General features: G+C 40.5%; 1 protein-coding gene across 1 annotated transcript in view; it reads left to right on the top strand.

The window, feature by feature from the left end:
• Positions 1 to 22,023, top strand: part of pomgnt2 (protein O-linked mannose N-acetylglucosaminyltransferase 2 (beta 1,4-)) — a 46,094-nt gene extending 24,071 nt beyond the window's left edge. The window contains exon 2 of the mRNA XM_030394384.1: positions 18,366 to 22,023. Coding sequence (XP_030250244.1) covers positions 18,451 to 20,262 — 1,812 coding nt within the window. The 5' untranslated portion in view covers positions 18,366 to 18,450 and the 3' untranslated portion in view covers positions 20,263 to 22,023. The remainder of the gene's footprint in view (positions 1 to 18,365) is intronic.
• Positions 22,024 to 27,046: the final 5,023 nt, after the last annotated feature.

Below are 27,046 nucleotides of genomic sequence, written 5' to 3'. Positions count from 1 at the left end.
AGTTTATTCATACGGGTATCACAAGAGGAAGGACAACAATATATTGGTTTGTCTCACCCCTATTACATTTACGGGGTCACCAAACCATAATAGTGTCACTTGTTCTCTTGGCTGTGTATTGGGATATGACCAGGAGTAACTAAAAAAAACACCCAGATTTCAATCTTTTACATGAGTCCCTCATTGCCACTAAAACTGTTAATTGCTTCCAGCATTTTAACAGAATATTTGAAAAAATCTTCCCTCAGTGCATGAATCGCACCCAGTATGTTGCTGTTTGAGGGTTTGTTAGCATTAGCTTCGCTCTGGTCCTCATTCATGTCAACTGCAGCGATGCCAGTTGAGTTATTTTGCGATACCGTCTTTGCTGATTGTTGTCCGGGTTTGGAGTTTTGTGGTTGCATAGTGCACACTATGCTTCCACAGGACTCAAAATCAGAAAAAAAGTTGCCGGTTTCCCCTTCCCCTTTGTTTAGATAATTTTATGATCTCTCCTAACAATGTATAAAACATTTTTGACAAATAACTTAATTTTGTGCTTGAATTAAAAAATGTATAGAAATGGCAGAATGTCACAGCACTATGCAAACCTTGAACAACTAGGTTTCAGTAAACCAGTATTTGCAGCCTGCCCTTCGGACATTCAGCCTGTCAGCTCTCTCTCACTCAGACACTTTGGCAGTGAAGTGAGGTTCTAAAGGAGGATTATAATCCAAGAAGATAAGGATAGTGTCATATAGAGAAGAATAGTAATCATGTTTTTAAATTTCATAAATCTCAAATAAATGTTAATGGCAGGGTAACAGTGGTGTGTTTGTCCAATCAGGATTGAAAAGAGTTCCTGTTGATGCTTCAAAAATCATGTGCCTTATGTACATGGCACCATGTGTCCTTGTGTGGGTCTGCATTTCTTCCAAATGATATCTTCCCCAACTAGGGATGTGCACGATTTGTGGACTGTAAGGTTAAATGTTGTGACCCTTGCTATTCAGCACCAGAGTATCATTACATATTATATATTAACATAATTTTAAAGGTTTCCTCTACATGTAATTGACTGTGGCGCACCACCACGGCGAAATAAAAGCCGCCACACCTTAAAAATTCAGGCATAAACAAATTCAGTGGAAAGGAAATATTTTACCGTCGTCTTCCACCGCAGTCTTTGACGTTAACTAGCATGTTGGATATTTAGCTTGATAATTAGCAAGAGTATTAAAATGGTCACTTAGAGCAGAGTCTTGCACGGGTCACCGCATCCGACCCGTTTTCCGACAGTAGCACAAATTACATTCCGTACCCGAGCCGACCCGCTATAAATTGATACCGAAGCCCGAAGGAAAATTCGACGGACGCAATTTTTAAAAGTGAAAGTACGAGAGCGTGGGGAATGGGAGTTCTGGGGGGGCGCAAGCACGCATGAATGATCTCATATGAAATATAAATGCTTATCATTTGTGTCGCTAATAATGACTGATGATAAGTGACGCCTTGAAAACGGCGATCGTAAAACCAGACCCGCCTCTCCAGGCGTCCGATCCGATCTGCATCTGTGTCCGAAACAGTACATTATTTTTCACCCGTGCAGGACTCTGACTTAGATAACTCCTCCCAGTCTCAGAAAATACTAGGGGAAACACTGAATTTGCACTGAAATGTCATGTATTCCTAGTAAATATTTTATATATTTAAAAAATAAAAACTAGCATCTATCAGCACTGGAAATGCAATACACTTGTAGGAACATGTAAATCATGGCAGTCTTGAGTTTTAATGATTGACCTCTGAAGTTTGGTTCTAGGTTTATTTTTTTATTTTTTTATTTTTTATTATTTATTTTTTTTAAAGATTTTTTTGGCATAGACACCTTTATTAAGCAGTAGACGGATAGGAAACATGGGAGAGAGAGGGGGATGTGACATGCAGCAAAGGACCCCCGGCCGGAATCGAACCAGGGTCGGCCGCTATCATGGCATGCGCTCCAACCACTCGACCACCTGCGCACCGGTTCTAGGTTTATTATTGGATTTTCAATCAGTATTACCCGCTGAGAAAATTGGTCAGGATGGTCAAGAGTCAACAAAAAACATCAAAAAGGCAAATCTTTCATGACTTAGATGCTGCTTGAAGACAGGTGACAGTGTCCACAGTCAAGTGTGTTTCACATCAATATGAGCTGTGAGAATGCTGTGGAAGAAAGAAGCTCTTGCTCCAGATGCGGCACCTGAAAGCTCAACTGAAGTTTGCTGCTGATCACACGGACAAAGAAATGAAACAGAAATAGCCACAATGAGCATCAATATGACTGGTGATGTGACACTGAGGTCTTCAATCCCAAGAACACCACACCTACTGCCATGCAGGGTGCTGTAAGACTGTTTTGCTGGCAGTGGATCTGCTGCTCCATAGAAGGTAAATGTAATAATGTGGAAGGAGGATTATCTCCAAATTCTTCTGGAAAACATGAATCATCAGCCAGAAGATTAGGTCTTGGGTGCAGTAGGGTGTTCCAACATGGCAATGACCCAAACACACATCAAAAGTGGTACAAGGAATGGAACAATCGGACTAGAAGTGAGGAGTTGTTAAAAATTCAGTCAGAGGATGACCAGAAGCCTGTTGATGGATATCGAAAGGACCTAATTCAGTTGAAAAAGAAAGAGGGACATCTAACCAAATATTAGAATCACTTAATGTATATTTTTGATCCAGCAGATTTAGTCATTTTCAGAAGACCTATAATTAATAATTGTACTGCACTTCACTCTAGAAAAAACTCTTTTATCCACACATACAAATTTTAGCTCCATGATCATGTGTCATCCAGAAAATCTATTTTATTCATTGTTGTAAATAAGCTATTTCATGCATACTTTCAGGCAGTTGGAGGAAAAGTATTCTACATATAGGTGGACTGCGTCAAGGCTTAAGGCTTAAGATATCCAACTGCAGAAGTACTGATTTACAAAATGGTTGCGGTTTGTAACTTTCTTGAAAGCTGATGTTGGTGCTTTGATCAACCAGTGTGTGAGGTAGAGGTGTGCGGTGGAGTTTGCTCAGCTCTAAAAAAAAAACAAAAAAAACCTTGCATTTACTAAATCTCTTGTAATTATTTACCTGTTACCAGTTATTAAAAATGCAACAGATCTCAAATGGCAACAACAAGTGCGGTTGTTGTGAACCCATGCTCCCCCATGTATCATCAGACAAGACGCCAGCTGGAGACAAGCTCTTTGAATACATTCATTGGCTAATAATGTGTACAGACATGAAGGGTGGCCAGTAAAATTGACCTTGGGTGCATGTGCTCTCTCACTGCTTTACTTGCACACAAGAGATCAGGTTATTTTGGGAAATCATGTAAAGGCCTCAAAATATGTGCTGGGACCCTGATTCTAATGTTGCTGAAGTTTGGTGCTGTTTTGAGCATTATTTGTGGCTTTTTGATGGCGGTTTATATTTGGATCCATTTACTGCAATGTATTGTTGACGTGCGGTCGTTTCTGAGGATGCTAAAACTACGTTAGCTAGCGGTCTGCAAACTTATCTCTCGACAGGGAGTCTAGTCTCACGGTGTGTTATACCATGGATTAAACTTACACCGGAATATCCCTTTAACCACAAATGTAAATGTATTTTATTGGGAATTTATGTGATAGACTAACACAAAGTGGTGCATACTTGTGAAGTGGAAGGAAATTGATACATGGTTTTAATTCTTTTTTACAAACAAAAAACAGAAAAGTGTGGTATGCAAAAGTACTCACCTCCCTGAGTCAATACTTTGTAGAACCACCTTTCGCTACAATGACAGCTGCAAGTCTTTTGGGGTAAGTCTCTACCAGTGATGCACATATAGAGACTGAAATATCTGCCCATTCTTCCTTGCAAACTAGCTCAAGTTTAGTCTGGTTGGATGGAGAGTGTCTGTGAACAGCAAGTCTCAAGTCTTGCCAGAGATTCTCAAGTTGATTTAGGTCTGGACTTTGACTGGGCCATTCTAACACATGAATATGCTTTGATCTAAACCATTCCATTGTAGCTCTGGCTGTATGTTTAGGCCTGTTGTCCTGCTGGAAGGTGAACCTCCTCCCCAGTCTCAAGTCTTTTGCAGACTCTAACAGGTTTTCTTCCAAGATTGTCCTGTAAATGGCTCCATCTATCTTCCCACCAACTCAGACCAGCTTCCCTGTCCCTGCTGAAGAAAAGCATCCCCACAGCATGATGCTGCCACCACCATGTTTCACAGTGGGGATGGTGTGTTCAGGGTGATGTGCAGTGTTAGTTTTCTGCCACACATAGCGTTTTGCATTTGGGCCAAAAACATCAATTTTGGTCTCATCTGACCAGAGCACCTTCTCCACATGGTTGTTGAGCCCCCCACATGACTTGTGGCAAACTGCATGGCTTTGTTTCAACAATGGCTCTCTTCTTGCCACTCTTCCATAAAGGCCCCAATTGTGGAGTGCATGACTAATAGCTGTCCTGTGGACAGATTCTCCCACCTGAGCTGGGGATCTCTGCAGCTCCTCCAGAGTTATCATGGGCCTCTTGGCTGCTTCTCTGATCAATGCTCTCCTTGCCCGGCCTGTCAGTTTAGGTGGACGGCCATGTCTTGGTAGGTTTGCAGTTGTGCCATACTCTTTCCATTTTCAGGTGATGGATTGAACAGTGCTCTTGGAGAGTTTCAAAGCTTTGGATATTTTTTCATATCCTAATCATGCTTTAAACTTCTCCACAACTTTATCCCTGACCTGTCTGGTGTGTTCCTTGGGCTTCATGATGCTGTTTGTTCACTAATGTTCTCTAGCAAACCTCTGAGGCTTTCACAGAACAGATGTATTTACACTGAGATTAGATTACACACAGGTGGACTCCATTTACTAATTAGGTGACTTCTGAAGGCAACTGGTTGCACTGGATTTTATGTAAGGGTATCAGAGTAAAGGGGGGTTTATTTGTAAAAGAAAAACTTAAAACCTTGTATCATTTTCCTTCTACATCACAATTATGCACCACTTTGTGTTGGTATATCACATAAAATCCCAATAAAATACATTTACATTTGTGGTTAAAACGTGACAAAATGTGGAAAAGTTCAAGGGGGGTGATTACTTTTGCAAGGCACTGTATATGGAATATGGATATGAGGCTGTTCCCAAGTGTTGGTGTAACCCAAGAGATGGATCTCATCTAACATCTGATTATATTTGGAACTGCTTTGAATTATTTCCTAATGTGATTTTTCTTTTCTTTTCTTGTTTAAATCATTACACAGGCACACATATACACACATGCTTCAGTAAAATGCTCTCATGTTTCAGGCTTTCCTAAGCCTGATTTTAACCTGCATGTCTCATTTTACCAGAACAAGGAAACGGCACCCATTGTCCAGGTCTCTTTTTGTGGCATGTTTAATGTGATGATGCAAATGGGTCTTGTGCATGCTATGGTGTGCATGCTTTGACATTTTGAAGCTTTTGAAGAATTTTTGCAAATTGCAGAGGGCATTCGCTTGCATCTCTGTGGGTACCAATGTGCAGCCAAAGGGTTTATGCAGCACTGCTGGCACTGTTAGCCTCATGCTGCCCTTGTCCTTGCAGACTGAAGGAGCATGCAGGATGCCTGCATAATGTTAGTCTTACTGGCAGCTTCCCCTTCACACTTCATTTCACTTTATTTTGGCTGCTGCATTAGTATCAAGATAACACTACAGTATTTGGTCTCTACAGTGCTTTTATTCACGTTTGCTGTCTATGACATTATGTCATGGGAAATAATATGAGCTTTCTTTATCACCTTATTATGCTTATTATGTGCTCCATGACCACAAGAAAAATGGGCATGAGCATGAACTATCCAGATATTTAAATCAAACTGTACCAGTGAATAACTCAGTAATGAATTGGCCACATTTCCACACCTTGACCAGTCAGGTTGACCTTGTCTAGTTTTTTATTTGTTCCACAACTTTGAAATGAAATCAAAACCAGCTTACATCTCTGTGATTTTTTTCTCCAGTTGTTTCAAACCTCAAAGGCCTGGCCAGGTATGGTGCAGAGCTGCAGTATTTAATCGATTAGTCAAATTGCCAGAAAATGAATTGGCCACTGTTTTAGATTTAATATGTAAGAATTCTGTATTAAAATGTCTAAAAATGACTATACCTTTGTCGGACATTTTATTGATTTGTGAACTTACATTTTCCCAAATATTCCAGCAATGTCCAAATCCAGTGAAATCCACATGTTAACTCCAGTTAACAGTACATTTCATTTGCTTAGTGCTATACGGTTACTTCATAGAGGGAGTCGGAGAGTGAGGCAGGAAGTTGGTAAATGAGTCTAAATAAATGAATTAGAATTAAATTAATAAAACTAAAAATGACCCTGTCCTGAACTTTACTGCCTAGATCATGCCATATTGATTTTAATCAGCCATGGCTGATGTTTGAGTGTGTGTTTAAAACCAACAAAACAAGTGTGATGGCAGGATTATTTGTGTTACCTGGTGCAAGTGTTTATTCGCCATAGCCAAATAGCTTTACTATACATTAGCCATAAGCTAGCGAGCAACAGCCTTCACTGAGGGTGTATGCGTCTTTATGCTCTAATTCAAATCAGTATCACTAAACTCAGCACTTACCAGATGTCAGGTTCTCTCCCTTCTTTTTCCCCTTTCCTCTCTAATGTTATATTCATGAAGTAAGGTCCATTTTGCCCTCAGCTCCATCTGGCAGGCAACATTACAGTTCATGAAAAACACCAGACAATTCCAGTCACCTTAGTGGAATGCTGCTGCAATCAAGTTGATAAACAGGAGATAAATCTACTTTTTTATCCTGAAAAATAAAAAGTGAGGCTTCAGATCAGGGCAGAATCTGATGTGACATTGTATATTCCTTATATTCCTCCTTTCTTAGATTATATAAACCAAACAATTTATTGAAAGATTCATGAACAGATGAATCATGAATGAAAATAACTCTCTCCTGCAGCCTTATTCCACTTTATAGTTTAAAAAGACAATTGTAGTAAGGAGAGAAGGAAGATAACTGGATAAAATGGAATTGTAGAATTAGAAATGTCACAGTTATGGTTAAGGCGTCCTGCAACAATTTCCTTTGGGAGGTGTACAAAGGTGTGTGAGGGCAGGGTGGTGCTCCCATTGGACCATCCCCCCTGTTAAATATTGACAAATCACCTACTGGTTGCTTGGTACTTAAGGTCTGCAATGTAACCCAATAGTCATTCTGTTGTTTCAAATCCAGTGAATATGACATTCTTAGATTCTTAAAACACAAAATGTAGAACTCTGGACTGAAAATTAACATATATATTACATTATCTGTCAAGTATTACATAATCAGTTTTGAAAAAAAAAGACCCACCTGAAAATGTAATAAATTCCCAATAATGTAATAAGGTATTACATTATCAGTAAAAATGTTATTACAATATCAGTCAGGATATTTTATTACATTTTTGGTGAAGTTATTACATTATTGGGTTTTATTACATTTTCGATTGAGTTATGTGCACATTTTATTACATTTTCAGGAAATTATTACATTATAGGGTGCTACAATCCTTAGAAGAACATTGTATCATATGGGTGAAAAGTGGGAGTCCAGTACTGTGGCAACCGGTGAGAGAAACTTTCTGATGAAGCTTATAGTTAGGGCCTTCTCAGGCTTTTTAGCCATGTTGCCATAGGTTTAGACTGACTGGGATTTCCCATGATGCACTGAGCTCCTCTCTCTTTCTCTCTATCTGTACGAATTCATGTCTCCTTAATACATGTTACTGACTTGGCTTCTTCCCCGGAATCTCTTTGTACTCCTCTAGCAGGTTCCCATGGATGATGGTTGGCCCTCTTACTGTGGTCCTGCATGACTTCTACTATCATCATCATCATCATCATCATCATCATCATCATCATCATTACTATTACTATAGAGTAGTTGAGTTAGTTACAGAATTACTCCACTATAAAAGTAACTAGTTACCAGGAAAAGTAACTATTGCGTTACTTTTAATTATTCCCCCTTTTGAGCTCGGCATTCATTTTAACTACTCGGCATCCATGTATTTAGAAAATGTCTTCCTGCATGGAGGCTGGCTCCTGTTCTGACTGATATTTTTGCCAGTGAGTGCTCTGAAGGAGTCTGAGTCAGCTGTTGATAACAGGAGCATGTTCTCAACAACATACCTGCCTATCATTGCATTCACTTCAGTCTGTGTCAAGTTTTTGTGAAGCTGGAGCAGAAACATCCAGCTGTAGCTGCTCGGACAGCCCCGCGTCCTTCTTTGTTAGCGGAGCTCACGTTAGCCACACCAGGCCTGCTGTCATCATCAACAGTGTCAACAACAGAGGTTTTGGCCACTAGTTTTGTAGAAGCGTGTGCCGCTGTGAGATGATTCATTAGATTAGAGTTGCTCACAACGGACATAGACAAAAGAGATTAAAGTAGTGTCTGTACTTCCACTTTGAAAACGCCAACCTTCCCTCTGGACTCACCATTGCTGCAGCTCACCTCTGCTAGTTTGTGTGTGGTTGTGGCTGCTGCTGCTGTGTGCGTGTGTGGTTTGTGTGTAAACTGAACACTGCCTCTGATTGGCTTCCGAACTCTCACTCTACCTTAGAGAGCCAATCACCATCACTTATGCGGTTGTCCCGCCCCTCCCTCCTCCCTCGCCAAGCTAAAAAAAATAATAAAGTAAAACAGCTCTGCAGCTCCGGCTGACTCTAGCTGAGAGCTGAGTCGGATGACAGCAGCTTCAATGAGCAGCTTCAGTTTGTAACGCGCCACATTTAATAGTCGGTAACGGCGTTGTAACGATGGAAAGAGTAATTAGTTAGATTACCCGCTACTGAAAAAAAGTAACGCCGTTAGTAACGCCGTTTATTCTAACGCCGTTATTCCCAACACTGTCTATCATTATTATTATTATAATTATTAGATTTTTAGTATTATTCATATTCATTGTAAAGCTGTTAGTACTGCCGTGGCTACTGTATGCCCCCTCCTCCCGTCTCTCCCATGGCTTTACATTCCCTGTTCTATGAACACTTAGTGGACAATCTTAGTTGCCAAAAGAAATAGTGGATCTCTGAAGCTGCACAGCATACTTTTTATCTTTTAGTAATGTTGCATTCATATTCACTGAGGACATATAATGGAAATTAGAGTAAATGTCTAAAGGCAAGGCAAGGCAAGTTTATTTGTATAGCACAATTCAGACACAAGGCAACTCAAAGTGCTTTACAGGCACACACAAATTACATTAAAAGACATAAACATTTCATTTAAAAGACATTAAAAATTGTATAAAAAATTAATAAAAATAAAAATAGCATTTTAAGACCAGTAAAAACATTAAGAGACAAACATCAAAACAAGTAGGCTAAAATAGAGAAGCTTTAAAAGAAACAAGACTGTAGAGTCAGAGTAATAATGCAGTTCAAAGACTTGAATTGCTTCAGTTAAAAGCAGTGGCAAAAAGAAATGTTTTAAGTCTTGATTTAAAAGAGGTGAGTGTTGGAGCAGACCTGCAATTTTCAGGGAGTTTGTTCCAGATATGTGGCGCATAGTAACTGAAAGCTGCTTCTCTATGTTTACTTCTGACTCTGGGGAATGAAAGCGGACCGGTACCTGACTATCTCAGAGGTCTGGATGGTTCATAGCGCGGCAGCAGATCAGAAATGTATTTTGGCCCAAAACCATTCAATGCTTTATAAACCAACAACAGGACTTTGAAATCTATTCTTTGATAGACAGGAAGCCAGTGTAAAGATCTAAGAACTGGAGTGATGTGATCTACTTTTTTGGTTCTTGTTAGGACTCGAGCAGCAGCGTTCTGAATCAGCTGCAACTGTCTGATGGAGTTTTTAGGGAGTCCTGTAAGGACACCATTACAGTAGTCGAGTCTGCTGAAGATAAATGCGTGAACAAGTTTCTCCAGATCCTGCCGAGACATAAGCCCTCTTATCATGGATATATTCTTAAGGTGATAGTAGGCTGGCTTTGTAACTGTCTTAATGTGTCTGCTGAAATTCATGTCTGAGTCCATAGTCACACCAAGGTTTCTGATTTGGTCTGTAGTTTTCAACATTACAGACTGAAGCTGAGCAGAGACTTTAAGTCGTTCTTCCTTGGATCCAAAAACAATTATTTCAGTCTTATCTTTGTTTAACTGAAGAAAATTCTGACACATCCAATCATTGATTTGTTCAATGCATCTACTCAGGGTATGTATGGGATTATAGTCCCCTGGTGATATGGTTATATAAATTTGTGTGTCATCTGCATAACTATGGTAGCAAATTTAATTGTTTTCCAATATCTGAGCTAGAGGGAGCATGTAAATGTTGAATAGTAGAGGCCCCAGAATGGGAACTGGGGTACTCCGCTTGTCATTTTCATCCGTTCAGATGCGTAATCACCAATAGACACAAAGTAATCTCTCTCATTTAGATAAGATTTAAACCACTTTAGTGTTGCACCAGAGAGTCCAACCCAGTTTTCCAGTCGGTCCAGTAGTATATTATGGTCGACTGTGTCAAACGCAGCACTGAGATCCAGTAATACTAAGACTGAGATTTTTCCGCTGTCTGTGTTTGAATGAATGTCGTTGAAGACCTTAACGCGGGCCGTCTCAGTGCTGTGATGTGGTCAAAATCCTGATTGGAAAGCATCAAAACAGCCATTTATTATTAAGTAATTGTTCAGCTGTTGAAAGACAGCTTTTTCAATTATTTTACTTAAAATTGGGAGGTTTGAAATGGGCCTATAGTTATTCATTACTGATGTGTCTAGGGTTCTCTTCTTAAGGAGTGGTTTAATGACTGCTGTCTTAATGGCTTGGGGGAAGACACCTGAGAGAAGAGATGTGTTAACAATCTGTAGCAGGTCTGGAATCATGCAGTCTGAAACTTTTTTGAAGAACCCTGCTGGTAAAATATCCAGGCTGCAGGAGGAAGACTTCAAATGCTGTATATGTCTTGCAGGTTTTTGTCATTAATTGGATCAAATTGTGTCAGGGTATTAGAGTTGGGTTTAGGTGGACAAAACGACAACACACCTCCAGTACCTGGTAGAGTGGCACTGAACGCTTGTCTAATGTTCTGAATTTTGGCAGTGAAGAATGATGCAAATTCATTACAGGCCCTGGTAGACAGATGTTCAGCTGCTACTGGCACAGGAGGGTTTGTTAGCCTGTCGACAGTAGCAAACAAGGCACGAGCATTATTTTTGTTCTTGGTGATAATGTCTGAGAAGAAGGACTGCCTTGACTTCTTTAATTCTAAATTAAAAATGTAAAGTCTCTCTTTATAAATGTCAAAATGAACCTGGAGATTTGTTTTTCGCCACCTGCGCTCAGCTTTTCGACATTCCCTTTTTTCCATCTTGACAAGCGTGGCGTTTCTCCAAGGAGATTTTTTCTTACCAGAGACCACCTTCACTTTAGTGGGTGCAATGGCATTCATGACATTTGTAATTTTGGAATTGAAATGAAGCACAAGGTCATTGACAGAGAACCTAGAGAGGGGTGGTGTGGAAGAGAAAGCATCAATGAATATGTCACCAGTGTTTTCAGTGATGTGTCGCTTTGAGACAACCTGAGTTTGAACATTTGTGTGCACTGATATATCACTCTCAAAGAAAACACAGTAATGGTCGGAGAGAGCGACATCAGATACCAGAACCTTAGAAATGTTCAGACCCTTTGAGATAACTAAGTCCAGGATGGGGCCCCTGTTGTGTGTGGGTTGTGTCACATGCTGAGTGAGTCCAAAGTTATCAAGGACACAGCACAGTCTTTAGTCCATCTGTCCTCAGGCTTGTCGACATGGATGTTAAAGTCACCAACAATTAACACACAATCAAAGTCAGTGCAGATAAGAGACAGTAACTCAACAAGGTCATCAAAGAAATATGTGCAGTATTTAGGTGGCCTGTAGATGTTTAGAAATATAGCTCGAGAAGATGAGTTTACCTGAAGAGCAACATATTCAAAAGAAGTAAAACTTCCATAAAACATCTGCTTGCATTTGAGTAACTCATTAAACAGAATACTAACACCTCCTCCTTTTTTATGCATTCTAGTTTCACTTATGAAGGAGAAATTTGGAGGACTTGATTCAATGTGAACAGCTGCACTGTTATCCTGGTCTAACCAAGTTTCAGTTAAAAACATAAAAGTAAGATTGTGTTTGATGATAAAGTCATGTATTAAAAAAGATTTTCCTGCTAGAGATCTGATGTTTAATAGAGCTACAGTTACAGTATCAAAACCAACTGTGCAGTTTTTTGCGACAGTTAGTGGCTGACGAGGAATGGGAGCTAAATTGAATGGATTGGCACATTTAGTCCCGCATTTCCTGTTTCTCAACAAATTCACAATTTTTCTATTACCTGTAAGCACAGGAATTGAGGAGGCTGCCTGAACTCCAAGGGGCCCTGGCTTTTCTCGGGGGAAAACAGTAGTGATATCAACTTCATAGCCCGGACCCGGCACATATCAGTAAGCGTTAATTCTACTGTCAGCATGGACAGGATGTGCTTCGCTGTTTTCAGACTGTAGAGGCCAAAGATTATTCAGAGGGGGCGGAGGGGCACGATGACGTTTTGGCAATGGTGGTTTCAAGCGTGGCAGATTTTGGCGGGGTGTGAGTCTGAGTCCAACATTGACCAGCTTTTTCATCTCATCCATGAAATCGAGGAGGGGGGAAGAGGGGGAGAGGCTGAGGCTGGCTGGAGAGGGCGGAGAGTTGGTTGGGGTTGGTGGAGAGTGGATGTTCCCTCTTGTTGCGACTGGGGGGGACTCCTCCTTGCGGGGCGAAGATGGCAGCAAGGACTCCTCCTCTTGGCACAGCTGACTTGTCTGTTCGAAGCTTATCTCAGGCACAAGTATTTCTCCTTCCAAGGGCTGTCTAATCAGTTGTTTTGGTTTGTCTTGCCTGGTGTCCTTGAAGGGAGGAACTGGTGTGTGGTGCACAGAGTAGAATATGTTGGAGTTTAACAACCTTACTCCTGACTTGTTAAGGCAGAATCCATCTGCCTTAAAGAGGTGTCTGCGTTCCCAGAAAATGTTAAAATTGTCAATAAAGTTCACCGATTGAGCGGCACATGTAGCTTTGAGCCATCTGTTCAACATCAACAACCTGCTGAATCTCTCATCACCTCTACGGACAGTTGGTAGAGGGCCACTGACAAACACCACAGTATCGAGAGATCTGACTTTGTTCAACAGATCAGTGAAGTCTTGTTTCAATACCTCAGATTGTTGTTTCACAACATCACAGGCCCCTGTGTGTAAGATGAGAGATTTCACTGTTGGATGTTCAGCGACAATGTCCAGAATTTTTTCTGAGTCGTCAGAGACCATATCGTTGGTAAAACAGAGTACTTTGGTGTTCTTCTTGCTGCAAAAGCTGTTTACCTCCTTCACAGCAACATCACCCCCCATCAGTGTTTGTGGTCCAGTCATTAGCTCTTTCTGTGGTCTTTTACTTTTGAATTTGGTCTCATAACTCTCCTTGTTCATTGACGGAGAGCTTGCACGGTCTTGATAAAGTGGAGCAAATCTGTTCTCCAGTTGTATTTTTGTTGTTTCCGCTTTGGTACGGGCGTTGAGGAGGCACTCTTTTCAGAAGAAAGTGCAGGCCAACCAGTTGCATCACAGATCTCAGGACGCTGGGCTCTGCCTGTTACTCGTTCTCCCAAAAATGATTTATCTTTAGGCTTTGCTCCAAGAGTATTCCAGCAGGGCTGATTGTTCCTGGGCTTTTTATCCGGTCCCCTGAACTCCTGTTTTGTCGAGTCATTGTCGGGGCTAATTAGCCGTGTGTTAGCAGGCTCTTCTCTGCTGTTTTGATTCCATGGGAGAGTAGTTTCGTTCCCAGATAGTCCATTCACTTCCACATTTACTTCTATCCGGTGGATCTTGGTTTCCAGCTCAGCAATTTTCTGTAGGATGTTCTGAAGGTTCAGGTTAACAAGAGGCATTTTGGTGCTAGTTAGCTTTAGCTGCTAATAGGCTTTAGCTGCTAATAGGCTTGTGCTACTTCGAAGGCCTTGTTCTGAAAGTACGGAGTTCGGAAGAAATTTTTTTAAAAAGTGAAAGTGCCTTATTAAGTGAAATAAGGCAGCAGCAGTCAGTTAATTGTTGTCCCAGTGGTTTGTAAATATCCAGGAGTTGCTGCCTGTAATCTTTCAGTGAAGAAAAATAATAACAGTGGAAAAGATAGCAAGCAGAAGCGAGAGCAAGCAGAAAAGCGTCTGCACCCAAGCAGATACAAAGTGGTACTGTAACTGTATTAAATTAATGAGTACACCTTTAAATTGTAGCAGTGGACTGATTTTATTCAGGCAGGTTTTCTCATGTTTCTCACAATACACTACAAGCAGGGTTCTTTTAAGTTACATGACCCACATGACCCCTTGGAATCTTTTACCGTCTAAATTCCTTGAAGGACACACAATGAACATTGTGCAAAATAGCATTTGCCTTTATTGATTTATCGGCTGATTCATAAGGTTTTAAAACCTTATATTTAAAAAGTATAATGCAGAAAAACATGCTTGGGGTAATAAAAAATTGGTGTAATGACACAGTTTGTCCAGCAGAGTGCGTTTCAATGGGGGATAAAACAGCTGGTATCAGGAAATGTAACAGCTACCTCACTAATGGTTAAACTACAAACAAGCACAAAAATTACAATTGGCAACATAACGTAAACCACCATGTTCTGAACAGACATACTTAGAAATGCTAACAAAAAGTAACATTTTGTTTTTAGAACATAGATAGCAAACTTTTGTTGATCTGGTCATTTTTTAGTTTTTATACAATCGGGAGTCTGTACAGGGTGTTTTATTTTGAAAATTGACCGGATGCTCTATGCCTTTCCTGTGTCTCTGACTTCCTGTTGGCGCGATCTGCGCTGTGCAGCTTGTCGCAGCTTTAGTCAAAAATAAACCAGGCAGCCGGATCGCAAAGCAGCCGTGCCCGGCTTGACTTCACAGTGCACCGGAGCTGATCGCGACCGCTTGTGATTTGTCACACACTCTCTGCTGCTTGGAGAGTGATGGCAGGTTAACAAGGGGGATGCTTTTTGGTAATTTTGCTAACAAGGGGGACGACATCCCCCCTCATCCCCCCTCAAATCGCCTACTGCATACAACCATATGCACATGTGCAGATACTCAGGGACATGCGACTACATCCTGGTCCTACTGAGTGGGTGATGGACTAATCTCCTTGGGAGACCAGAATTCCAGCTCAGATAAGATTCTGAGCTGCACTCGAGACCCCAGGTAACTCTTTCCTAAACATACCTGTTCACTTAACAGATTTCCAACAAATCACTACTTCATGAAAACAACCACAAACCAACAAAACAACTTTTAGTAACACTTCATTTGAAGAGAGTATACATAAGCATTCACAACACCTACATACACATTACATGACACCTGACATATATTATAGGTCTACATATCCACTCATAATATCACTTTCAATGTCAAATTGACATCTTACTCTATGTCAAGTGACATAGTGGTCAGTTGACATACTGTCATACTGATAGTATATCATGAGATTTACCTAAAAAACCCTTTTAACCCTAAGGTGTCGACGATCACGCTGGCGTGATCAAATCACGTGACTGATTTAAGATGATGTAGCAGCGAGACGCAGCCTCAGTGGGTCTCGGTTCCGGCGTATGTGTTGGATACCAGTTTTTAAATTGTGTTGATAGGCCAAGAAAAAGCGGAGATACGATAAATAATGTCCGCCACACTTTTTCGCTAACATCGTCACGTTTGCTGTGCGTTTGGTGCAGGAAGAAACGGTAAAAAACATGTTCCTATTGGTGGAAAAAGGCACCACACCAACCAATCACAAAATTATATGGCAAAACACGTGATCTGAGGAACAGGGGAAGTTGCAGGAGGGACGGCGGCAAAAGAGTGACAGCAGCAGTGACGATGATAGAGAGCGATAGAGATGACGGGTTTTGAGAGTTGAGAGATTTGTGACATTTAGCGTGTTTGGAGTGTATAGTTAGTGTGTTCTGTAGCATTTGTTTAGTGTGTAGTGGAGTCGTTTTTTTTGTTTTGTGAGTCAAAACAATGAGGGGGCGGCTGAATGTGGAGCAGGCAGGAGAGCTGAGGGAGGCCTGAGCCTGAGGCATTGCCTGCATTTAAATGTATATAGTTACATATAACTTACTAATTGTAATCACTTATGCACAATTTTAGCAAACAACAATTTAGATTTGCATTATAAGTAATAAAAATGGTTCGTTAAACATATTTGTGGTTTTCACAGTGAAAAAATCTAACTTTTTCCTACTATGTTTTTTTGTGATTTTAGGTCTATTGTGTTAATACACTGTGTCAAAATGAAAAAATAACTATTCAATCACACATGTGAGGTTGTGCTGAAAATAATGACACCAAACAAGGCAAGTTAAATAGTTTTTAAGGTGAAATATAATGGTAAAATCAAAAGTAGTCAAAAACGGTCAATTATACCCCAGACTCCTAAGGGTTAATAAACATTCTCCATAATTCAACCTTTAATTAACTTCTAATCAGCATGTAACATGTGGTCAATAACAAAAATCTAGTCTGTAGCCTGCCACTTTATCATCATATTCTATTTTCTGATGGACATCTTAAGCTATTTAAAGAAGTAGCCAAGCCTTGGCTACAGTGTCAAAAAGTTTACCATTATCAAACTTTTTCTGGTATCCTACAGAAATCTGAAGGTATTGATGCAGAGACATTGCATAGCCTACTCACTTACTTACTTACTGAAGTGATCATATAAAGGGAGAAAGCTTCAATGCTGCTGGACATATTTTCAGCTAGCCACCACTGAAAGAGACCCTGATTGTGTTCTCCCTTGCAGGCCCTCTAGTGGCCAGGATGCCGGCGTCCGAGATTAATTAACATATCAAAAGCATCATTTTTATAACAAAACTAGTGACTGTATAATGGAAAATCCGATTTAAACATGTTACTGACATTACCAGCAGATAGCGTTGCAGAAATGATGTCATGTCAATAAAACAGGATTTAAATGGATATAAGACCTTTAGACAATTACTTTCACCACTAAAAAAATTTACTATCATAGAAACAACATGCAACTTCAGAAACCCTGTATGAAACCCAAAAAGGAGTTTGAAAAATAATAAGTCAGTTGTCATCAAGTTTTGTCATTTTGATGCTGACATTTTTGTTTAACCTTTATTTATACAGCTAAATCTCATGATATACTATCAGTATGACAGTATGTCAGCTGACCACTATGTCACTTGACATAGAGTAAGATGTCAATTTGACATTGAATGTGGTATAATAACCATTTATGAGTGGATATGTAGGCCTATGTTTATGTCAGGTGTCATGTAATGTGTATGCAGGTGTTATGAATGAAGTGTTACTGAAAGTTGTTTTGTTGGTTTGTGGTTGTTTACATGAGGTAGTGATTTGTTGGAAATCTGTGAAGTGAAGAGGTACGTTTAGGGAAGAGTTACCTGGGTCTCCAGTGCTGCTCAGAATGTTATCTGAGCTGGAATTCTGGTCTCCCAAGGAGGTAAGTCCATCACCCACTCAGTAGGACCAGGATGTAGTTGCATGTCCCTGATTATTTGCACATGTGCATATGGTTGTATGGTACTCAAGGTCTACAATTTAACTCAATAGTCGCAAAAAAGTTTAAGTACTCAAACAAGTAATTCATGGCAAATAATTAATTAATATGAAACCACTGCTATAAAGTAGAAGGGCTAGCCCTCATGTAGGTATTCATCATGCTATTTGCCTTGTGTTTGCAGGCAGCTGCTGGCCTTTTACCATTGGTTTGATGTAGAGTCTTAATGACTCACTTGTTCTCTCTCAGTATGCAGATGAGTAGAGTTGAGAGCAGTGCTCTTGTCCTTTTCTCTGCGCCTCCTCACAGTGTGATTTGTCTCGACATATTCAGGGAGTTCAGCAGAGGATTTAAGTTTAGGACAGCGTCTCATTTGTTCGCCATGGTAAACAACCACAATTCCCAAAGGCGAGAGCTGCAACCTGCTCTGATGAATCATTGGACTGTATTGCTCGCATAAAAGCCACTGCAGCATGGATAGACTTTACAATTGATGTGTTAATTATATCAGTGCTGTTTTGCTTCTGCTACACTGGTTATCAGGTCTTCAGACTTTTTGTTATGTTTTTATGATTATGACACTTATGATTAGTTTGTTATTAAATATTTCCTTTTTTCTCTTTCCTTCCTTGCTTTCTCCACACCTAACCTCATCTCGCCCTGTCCCACCCATCCTCTCCCCCATTTCCAAAGTTGATACCTGGTGGCGGATGTCTCGTCGCCTGCCTCTGAGTTCGGAGGCCAGTTGGAGTTGGGAGGAGAGTCCTCAGGAACAGCAATGATGCGGGCTTCAGTGGCAGGCTGCAGGATGAGCATGGGTGCTCTCCTTAATGGGCTGCTGGTCTCTGTAGTTGCAGCTTTGCTTTGGAAGTACTCAAAGTTGAGTGAGCATGCTGCTCTGCTGGAGGAAGAACTGCACATGACAAGGCAGTCCCAGGAGCTCTCACAGGCTCGTATCGACTACCATGTAGCCCTACAGGCTCTTCAGGAACATGGCACACGCATGGTCTGCACCGGCAAGATGCACACCGACCGCATCTGCCGATTTGACTATTTATGCTACTGCTCCGAGGCAGAGGAGTTTGTGTTCTTTCACTCTAATTCCTCTGTCATGTTGCCAAACCTGGGGTCTAGGCGCTTCCAACCTGCCTTGTTGGACTTGTCCTCTGTAGAGGATCACAACACCCAGTACTTCAACTTTTTAGAGCTCCCAGCTGCTACTTTAAAGTTTATGCCCAAACCAGTGTTTGTACCTGATGTGACGCTAATCCTAAACCGGTTCAATCCAGACAACCTAATGCATGTGTTCCACGATGACCTGCTCCCAGCCTTCTATACTATGAAACAGTATTCAGACTTGGATGATGAGGCTCGTTTGGTTTTTATGGAGGGCTGGGGTGAAGGCCCACACTTTGACCTCTACCGACTTCTTAGCAGCAAGCAGCCACTGCTCAAAGAACAGCTTAGAAACTTTGGCAAGCTCATGTGTTTTACAAAATCTTACGTTGGCTTGTCCAAGATGACCACCTGGTACCAGTACGGTTTTGTCCAGCCACAGGGGCCCAAAGCAAACATGTTGGTCTCAGGAAACGAGATCCGGCAGTTTGCCAGTGCTCTGATGGAGAAGATGAACATCACAAGGGTGGAGGAGGTGGAGAAGGATGGAGCGAGTGCTGAAGATGAGAAGGAGAAAGAGAAAAAAGATGGATACATTGTTGTGTTTAGTCGTTCAACAACGAGGCTGATACTGAATGAAGAGGAGCTGATCATGGCACTGGCCCAGGAGTTCCAGATGAGAGTGGTCACAGTATCCCTGGAGGAACAGACTTTCCCAAGTATCATCCAGGTGATCAGTGGTGCTACCATGTTAGTCAGTATGCATGGAGCTCAGCTTATCACCTCACTCTTCCTCCCCAGAGGAGCTACTGTGGTGGAGCTGTTCCCCTTTGCTGTAAACCCAGAGCAGTACACTCCGTATAAAACCCTGGCCTCCCTTCCAGGCATGGACATTCACTATGTCTCCTGGAGGAACACTAAGAAGGAGAACACTATCCCCCACCCAGACAGACCCTGGGAACAAGGGGGTATTGCTCACTTGGAGAAGGAGGAGCAAGAGCGAATACTGGCGAGCAAAGATGTCCCCAGGCACCTGTGCTGCCGTAACCCAGAGTGGCTCTTCCGGATCTACCAAGACACGTTGGTGGACATCCCTTCCTTCCTGGAAGTCCTCAATGAGGGCATGAAGTCAAAGCCCAGTTTGAAGAAGTCAAAGCCAGCCAGCACAGTACACCCAGGCCGAGTCAGAGAAGCTCAGTGTCAGACCTCAGTACAAACCAGTAACGAGGCTAAACTCACAGTTTCCTGGCAGATTCCATGGAATCTGAAATACCTGAAGGTCAGAGAGGTAAAGTATGAGGTGTGGATCCAGGAGCAGGGAGAGAACACATACATGCCTTATATACTTCCCCAGCAGAACTACACTTTCTCAGACAACATTAAGCCCTTCACCACTTACCTTGTGTGGGTCAGATGTATCTTCAACAAAAACCTCTTGGGCCCCTTTGCCGATGTTCTCATGTGCCGGACTTAGTACAAACAGCTTGACTTGGCTGCTGTGCAGTTTTACACAAAAGCTGAGTCAAAGTTGTTTCAGACAATCAAACTGGAAACGTGGACTGTTGAACTACAGTCAGAAATGTGATATCTGCAGTTCTACAATGGGCTGCTGAACTCCTGCACAGTGATGTGTCCTTGGCCAGCACAGATAATATGGAGCAGACATCTAGATGAACTGCAAAGGACTTGAACAACAGGGTCAGAATGCAACAGCCTAAATTAATTTAACATTATAATATGTTAAAGTATAACACTTTAACAGAATTATTATATTTAAGTGCAAAATAATATATGACATGTTTTTGAGTATTAGTCCAAACACTGGTTCTTTACATTATAGAGTATGCAGTATGGCTTTTCTGTTGAGAGCAAGGGAAATTTTGGAATAGTAAGGTTTTTATGATTTCTGACTCATCCAATGTCTCATGTGTGTGATACCTGTGTAGCTTAGTTTACCTACCGATTGCTAAATTACATACACTGTTATTTGCAGAACCTAAACAACCAAAGCAAATTTTTACACATAGTTTCAGCCCGTCATCATTCATGGTATATTTGTTTCTTAATTTCTCAAACTTCTAATGTTTGCACAGAATTATACAGTTTTCCACCATGTCCCTAAGGTCATTGTGAAGGATTTGTGTAAAAGAAATGTCAGGAAAGATTTTCATGAATGTCACAGTACTTAATGTTTATGACCCTTATGCAAAGATCTGTGTAATTTAAAACATATATGGATTAAACCTTTTAACAACATTAAAAATTGATTCCTGTATGTGTTACAACACACAAGTGTTTCTGCAGTGCCCCGCTGCAACAGTTTACATCCATTTTACTGCATAAATAAATTATCTTTCTCTAATTGGCACTAATTACAACTGTAAAAGATTCTGTGGAGAGTGAATCTATTACACCAGGCTATAATTAGTGTAAGCGATTTCCTTCCTGTAAGCAGCAGTGTGCTGCTGGACATTTATATTTTACTGCCTTGTTTAAAATCATCTTCATTAAGATAACAAGGTATGTTGCTGCCTAGGATTCCACTGCCTTGTGTCAAACTCTTTAATTAACATAAAATTCTCTGCCATGAGTCATTTTACTCTCCTCAGAGGCTTCCTAAACAATAAGAAGAATTGTAATGTTGAAATTTACATCCAAAGTTGCCTGTTGAAGTTTTGTTTGTGTCTTTTGCAAATGAAGTGCTGCTTGTTGGTGGCTAGACTGCAAAAATGCATTTACTTTTAGACACTTGAATTGGAGGTGTGGATTTGTGGTAATAGACGTGTAGCAAGAGATGGTTTATTGAATGGCACCAAGTTAAACAAATGCCACAAACATGTTCTGTTATATTGTGCCATTATTTAGATGATGTTATGTACTTTTTCTTGGACTTTATATCTTTGACCAGTCAACATAACATTGTTTGAATTCTGGCCCCTATAAAGCTCCTTTTGATTTGCCATATATCAGTTTTTCACTTGACTTGTTTTTTTCAAAGTTCCCAGATGCACATTGAAGAGATTATTTGAGGCTATTGTTTTGTGTACAAGATGTTTTGTTTTTGATATTTATATGTTTGTATTGTCGGCTACATTTTCTGTGTGCCCCTGCCCCTGCCCCCACCCCAACCTGTGTGCTTGAGTGAAATGAGAGTGTACTAGTCTGTTTTCTACATTAGTAATAGTTTCTTTTTCAGTAACTGTGATTGAATAAAGGAGCTTATTTCTTAACAATATCCGTTATGTTTCAGCAGTTTCTTTATTTAAATCTGAAATTGGATGACAACAAGACTTAACCCAAAATCATATCTTATTGGGCTGAGTAAAAAAAAAGAATATAGGAAATGGCTAATTAAGAAACCCACATGTAATTAAATAAACTGACTGTCCTCATGCCCCTTGATCTTGCCACCAAAACTTTCTGTTGGAAGTTGTAAGGTGATAACGACATTAGGATGAGTTCTGCTTTATTACCTGATGTTCAGGCCCTATTGAAGAGGGGCTCTGTTTTAAATCTAACTTGAAGATGCATTTTAAGAACTACTTCAGACCCATGCTTGTGTTTCATAATGACAAATGGGCTTTATTAAATCACCACAAAGCAAATCTGGGTCCAGGTAGTATTGCAGCATAGAAAAACTGCACACTGGAAGAAACGGGGACCCAGCACTGAGAAAATAAAAACTGAAACTTATTAAAGATGATCAAAAAATCATTATACAGTTATTTTGGCTGTAATTGTCTGTGTTTGACTAGCTAAAACTACCTTGAAACAGAGAGGAGAAATCTCAGTAGATTTAACCTGAAGGTACACTTTAGAGGGTGCAGGCTGCTTTAAGTAACATGTTGGCCACACTGGCTGCTTGTGTAGTACAGTGCAGCTGCATTGCTACTGCTCACTTGCATGGGTGTTCACATAGGTAGCCTTGCCCTATCTGTTTCCATAGGGTTTGCCTGATAATTAAATATGATGACATGATTTCTTTGCATGCCCATTGAAAGCGAGAAAGTGGGAGGGAGAAGAAAAAAAGAGTGCACAGGAAAACAACTGCCTGTTCTGTGTTTTCTCTTCAGGTCTGTGACATATTCTACAGGTTCATATAGTATAACTAGTCAAACGCTAGTATGATGGCCATATGACTGTCGTTTTCAGAGAACCACCTGGTGTCGCAGAAATAGATAGGCGAGACTCTGAATCTGCAGATGAGTGCCGCAGCAGCCTCGCTTGACATGTGCTTGAGAAGTGTGACTCATGCAGCAAGTGTGGCTACACTGTTAACATGGATGCTGCAATGAAAAGCAAGACGTTACCTCGCGCGTAGAGTGGATGATAGAAGCTCATTATGTCTAACACGATAAGGTATAAACCTTTGGTAAAGATTGAAGAAAATTACTATTACTAGTCATTTCCATCATGACGCCATGTCTGTAAACAATAGATTAACAAATGAATTAGACAAAAGAGCTACACACTTAATAATGCAAGAATCTGTCACTCCTACCCAAAAAAATAGTTTAATTGTTGTCTCCTAACAAGATACATCTGTTAACATTACAGAGAAGAAAGAGATAGAACACTGTGTTAAACACTTTTAATCAACCTCATCATTCAATAATTAATGTATCTTAACCGACAACGGTATGAGATCTACGCACACAAACAGCCTTCTTTTCCCAAGGTCGTGGGGTGAGGCTGGGATGCAACCTTAGTCCAATCCTCTTCAATTTATACATCAATGAATTTGCATGTCAATTAGATCAATCCACGACACCTGGTCTCAACCTGAACAGCACAGAAGTTAAGGGTCTCCTGTATGCAGATGACCTGGTGTTGCTGCCACCAACAAAAGAAGGTCTACAGCAGCACCTCAACCTCCTGCATACATTCTGTCAGTCCTGGGCTCTGACAGTTAACCCAAAGAAAACCAAAATTATGATATTCCAGAAGCAGTCCAGAAGTCAGGACAACACACACAATTTCTATTTGGACACCACTAAATTACAGCATACAAAAAACTACACATTCCTTGGCCTCAACATAAGCTCCACAGGAAGCTTCAACTTGGCTGTGAAAGATCTGAGAGACAAAGCAAGGAGGGCTTTCTATGCAATTAGAAGAAATATCAAACTGGACATTCCAATTAAAATCTGGCTAAAAATGTTCCAGTCTGTATTAGAACCGATAATTCTCTATGGCAGTGAAATTTGGGGACCAAAACTAAACCATGAATTTGACAAATGGGACAAAACAATAATAGAATCTTTCCACACAGAGTTCTGTAAGAACATCATGCACGTCCAGAGAAAAACACCAAACAACGCATGTAGAGCAGAACTCGGCCAATTCCCCCTCATATTGAAAATACAAAAAAGAGCAATTAAATTTTACAATCACCTAAAATCTAGTGACCCCCACACATACCACCACAAAGCCTTAACCTGCCAAGAGCTGAAGCCAGAGAAGAGTCCCCTCAGCCAGCTGGTCCTGAGGTTCTGTCCAGACAACCCAACACGGCCCGGACAGCCTCGGGACCTCAACACCAAGCCAATCAGACCAAACCAAATTATCAACCAACAAAAAGAAATCTACATCGCATACTGGAAGGAAACAACTAAAAGACAGAGTAAATTAAAATGTTATCTGACCCTAAAAAGAAACTTCACATTAGCAAATGATCTGAGCACAGTAACAGATGCTAAATGAAGAAAAGCCTTGACTATGTACAGACTCAGTGAACACAGCCTGGCTGTAGAGAAGGGTCGGCACAGACAGAGCTGGCTGCCAGAGGAGGAGAGACTCTGCTCCCACTGTGACCGACAACAGGTCCAGTCAGAACTGCACTTCCTCACCTCGTGCCCCAAATACCAGGCTCTGAGAAATCAACACTTTCCCAAAATAATACAAATACACCCTGAAACAGACATAGAGAAACTCCCATATTTACTTGGGGAAATGCCCAAATGTGAGAACATTGCAGCCAAATTCATCATCTCATGTCACGACCTGAGGACAGCCAGTGGAACCTGAGAAACAACTCAGAAACAACTTCAACATAAACTTCCACAATCTCTGTACCTGCCATAGAGACAGGAAGTGATACACATATTTGTTGTTTGTTGTTTTCATCTTTTTTGACAACAGACTACGTGTTTGAACTGTAGCCTGTTTACTACTGTTTTAATGACATTTTTTGTTGACACAATCTGATTGATTGATTCATTGTTTTTGATTACTTATTGACTGAGATTGATTGATTGTGACTATGAATGTGATTGAGACAATCATAGTTACAGTATTACCAACAGTATGAGAGAGAGAGAGAGAGAAAGAGAGAGAGAGAGAGAGAGAGAGAAAGAGAGAGAATGAAAAAGGGGAAATATCACATTTAGTTAGAAAATAAAAACAATATAATATCCACTGAGAAAACATTTTTTTTATGTGCAATTTATATTCCCCCAATAGAATCTCCATATTTCAATGAGGAGATTTTCTCCACCATTGACGGAGAAATCGGTCATTTCCAGGCCCACGGATCTGTGCTGATCACTGGAGATTTAAATGCTAGAACTGGTGAGGAGCTCGACTTTACTAGTAATGAAAGGTGACAGTTACATCACTAGAACCAACCTTGACTTCCCTATCCTTCCCAATGACAAAAACACAAACAGGAGTGGAAAACAAGTCTTACAGCTTTGCAGAGAGCTGGGTCTGTACATTGTCAGTGGAAGGCTGCGAGGGGACTATTTTGGACGGTATACGTATTGTTCAAACCTTGGCAGCAGCACTGTTGATTATGCTATAACAGATTTAGACCAAACCTGTTTGAGAGCCTTCACGGTGAAAGAACAAACACCTCTATCAGATCACTTTCAGAGAGAGAGGGAGAGAGAGAAAGAGAGAAAAAGTTGCTTGGCAACGGAAAACAGAAGTCATGGTTTACAAGAGCTCCTAAATTATTGTACCTGTTTGTTGTTAAAACAGAGTCAAATGCGTAAATTTTACACTTATATGCGATAAGAAAGGAAGGAGAAGACAAATACAAACTCAAAAAGGAAAAAAAAATAAAATCAGAAACGAAGACAAGGAAGGATTACAGCGGACAATTAATGACCAGAGGAGCAGACGCAAGGACAAAACCAGGAGAATGCTAGCTCTGCTAGCTAACAATCTACATCCAAGGTACTGAAGAACATTCATCTACTAAGAAATGGAGGAAATGTGTCTGTAGCAAAAACGTGAAAAGGAACTGGAAAACTCTGAAAACCAATCTCCTTCACATATTTTTTATTAATTTGTATGCTTATGCTATGCTTTAACAGTCAACTAAATTAAGCTAACGTTAGCATTGACAGTTAACAGTTAGGATTCCATTCTGTTCTCAGTTAGGCCTATTTCATTCAAATAAGGCCCAGTGAGAACCAACGGAAACTAGAAGTAATCTGACCAATCAGAATGCTGTATACCAACAGCCCCACCAGCATGAGCCAATCACTTCCACAATGCTCAACTACCACCCAATCCACTACCCTTCTGAGGTAAAAAATGAATCTCAAACAAAAGGTTTTAAACAGAAGCTACTGGAGGGAAAACCTGAGACTCTGTTTGCTGACCTTTATAAAAATGGAGATGTCAGCAATAGGCATGGGCCGGTATGAGATTCTGACGGTATGATAACCTTAGGCAAAAATATCACGGTTTCACGGTATTATGATTACAGCTCTAAAATGTGTGTTTTGAATGTCTGTATTTAAAAACAAAAAAAGGAAAAAACTTTTCCATTGAACAGTCTTTTATTTTTAAACAATATATAGAACATGGATATTTGAAAATATGTATTTAAAATAAATAACAAAAAAAAAATGACTGAATTCTTTCTCAAATGATTGCTGAATTGTGGGCTGACCTTCAGCTTTTGAGGTGGATGCCCTGTTGCTGCCAGAGCTACTGCTGTCCTAAAAAGAAAAAAATAAGACAGACATGTGAATTTAACCTGAATTTGTAATGACACAGCAGGTTATACAAGCTAAACTTAATTGTAGCATTAAAATAAAAGAAACATTACACATGTGCTTCTCTTCTTCACCTCATGTTAGAAAGGAAACTAGCTGGTGTTATCCGTCTTAGCAATAAAGACTGATGAAAGAAAACAAGTTATGGATAACTTTACTGAGGCAGATATGGTAACTAGCATGCTAAGATGGATCCATCTTAGCATGCTAGTTACCATATCCGCCTTAGCATGCTAAGATGGATCCATC

This window comes from Sparus aurata, chromosome 17 (genome assembly GCF_900880675.1).
Source record: "Sparus aurata chromosome 17, fSpaAur1.1, whole genome shotgun sequence".
In the NCBI taxonomy this organism is placed as follows: domain Eukaryota; kingdom Metazoa; phylum Chordata; class Actinopteri; order Spariformes; family Sparidae; genus Sparus; species Sparus aurata.
The sequence above is the reverse complement of the archived record's forward strand: the minus strand, read 5'-3'. Positions and strand labels throughout refer to the sequence as shown.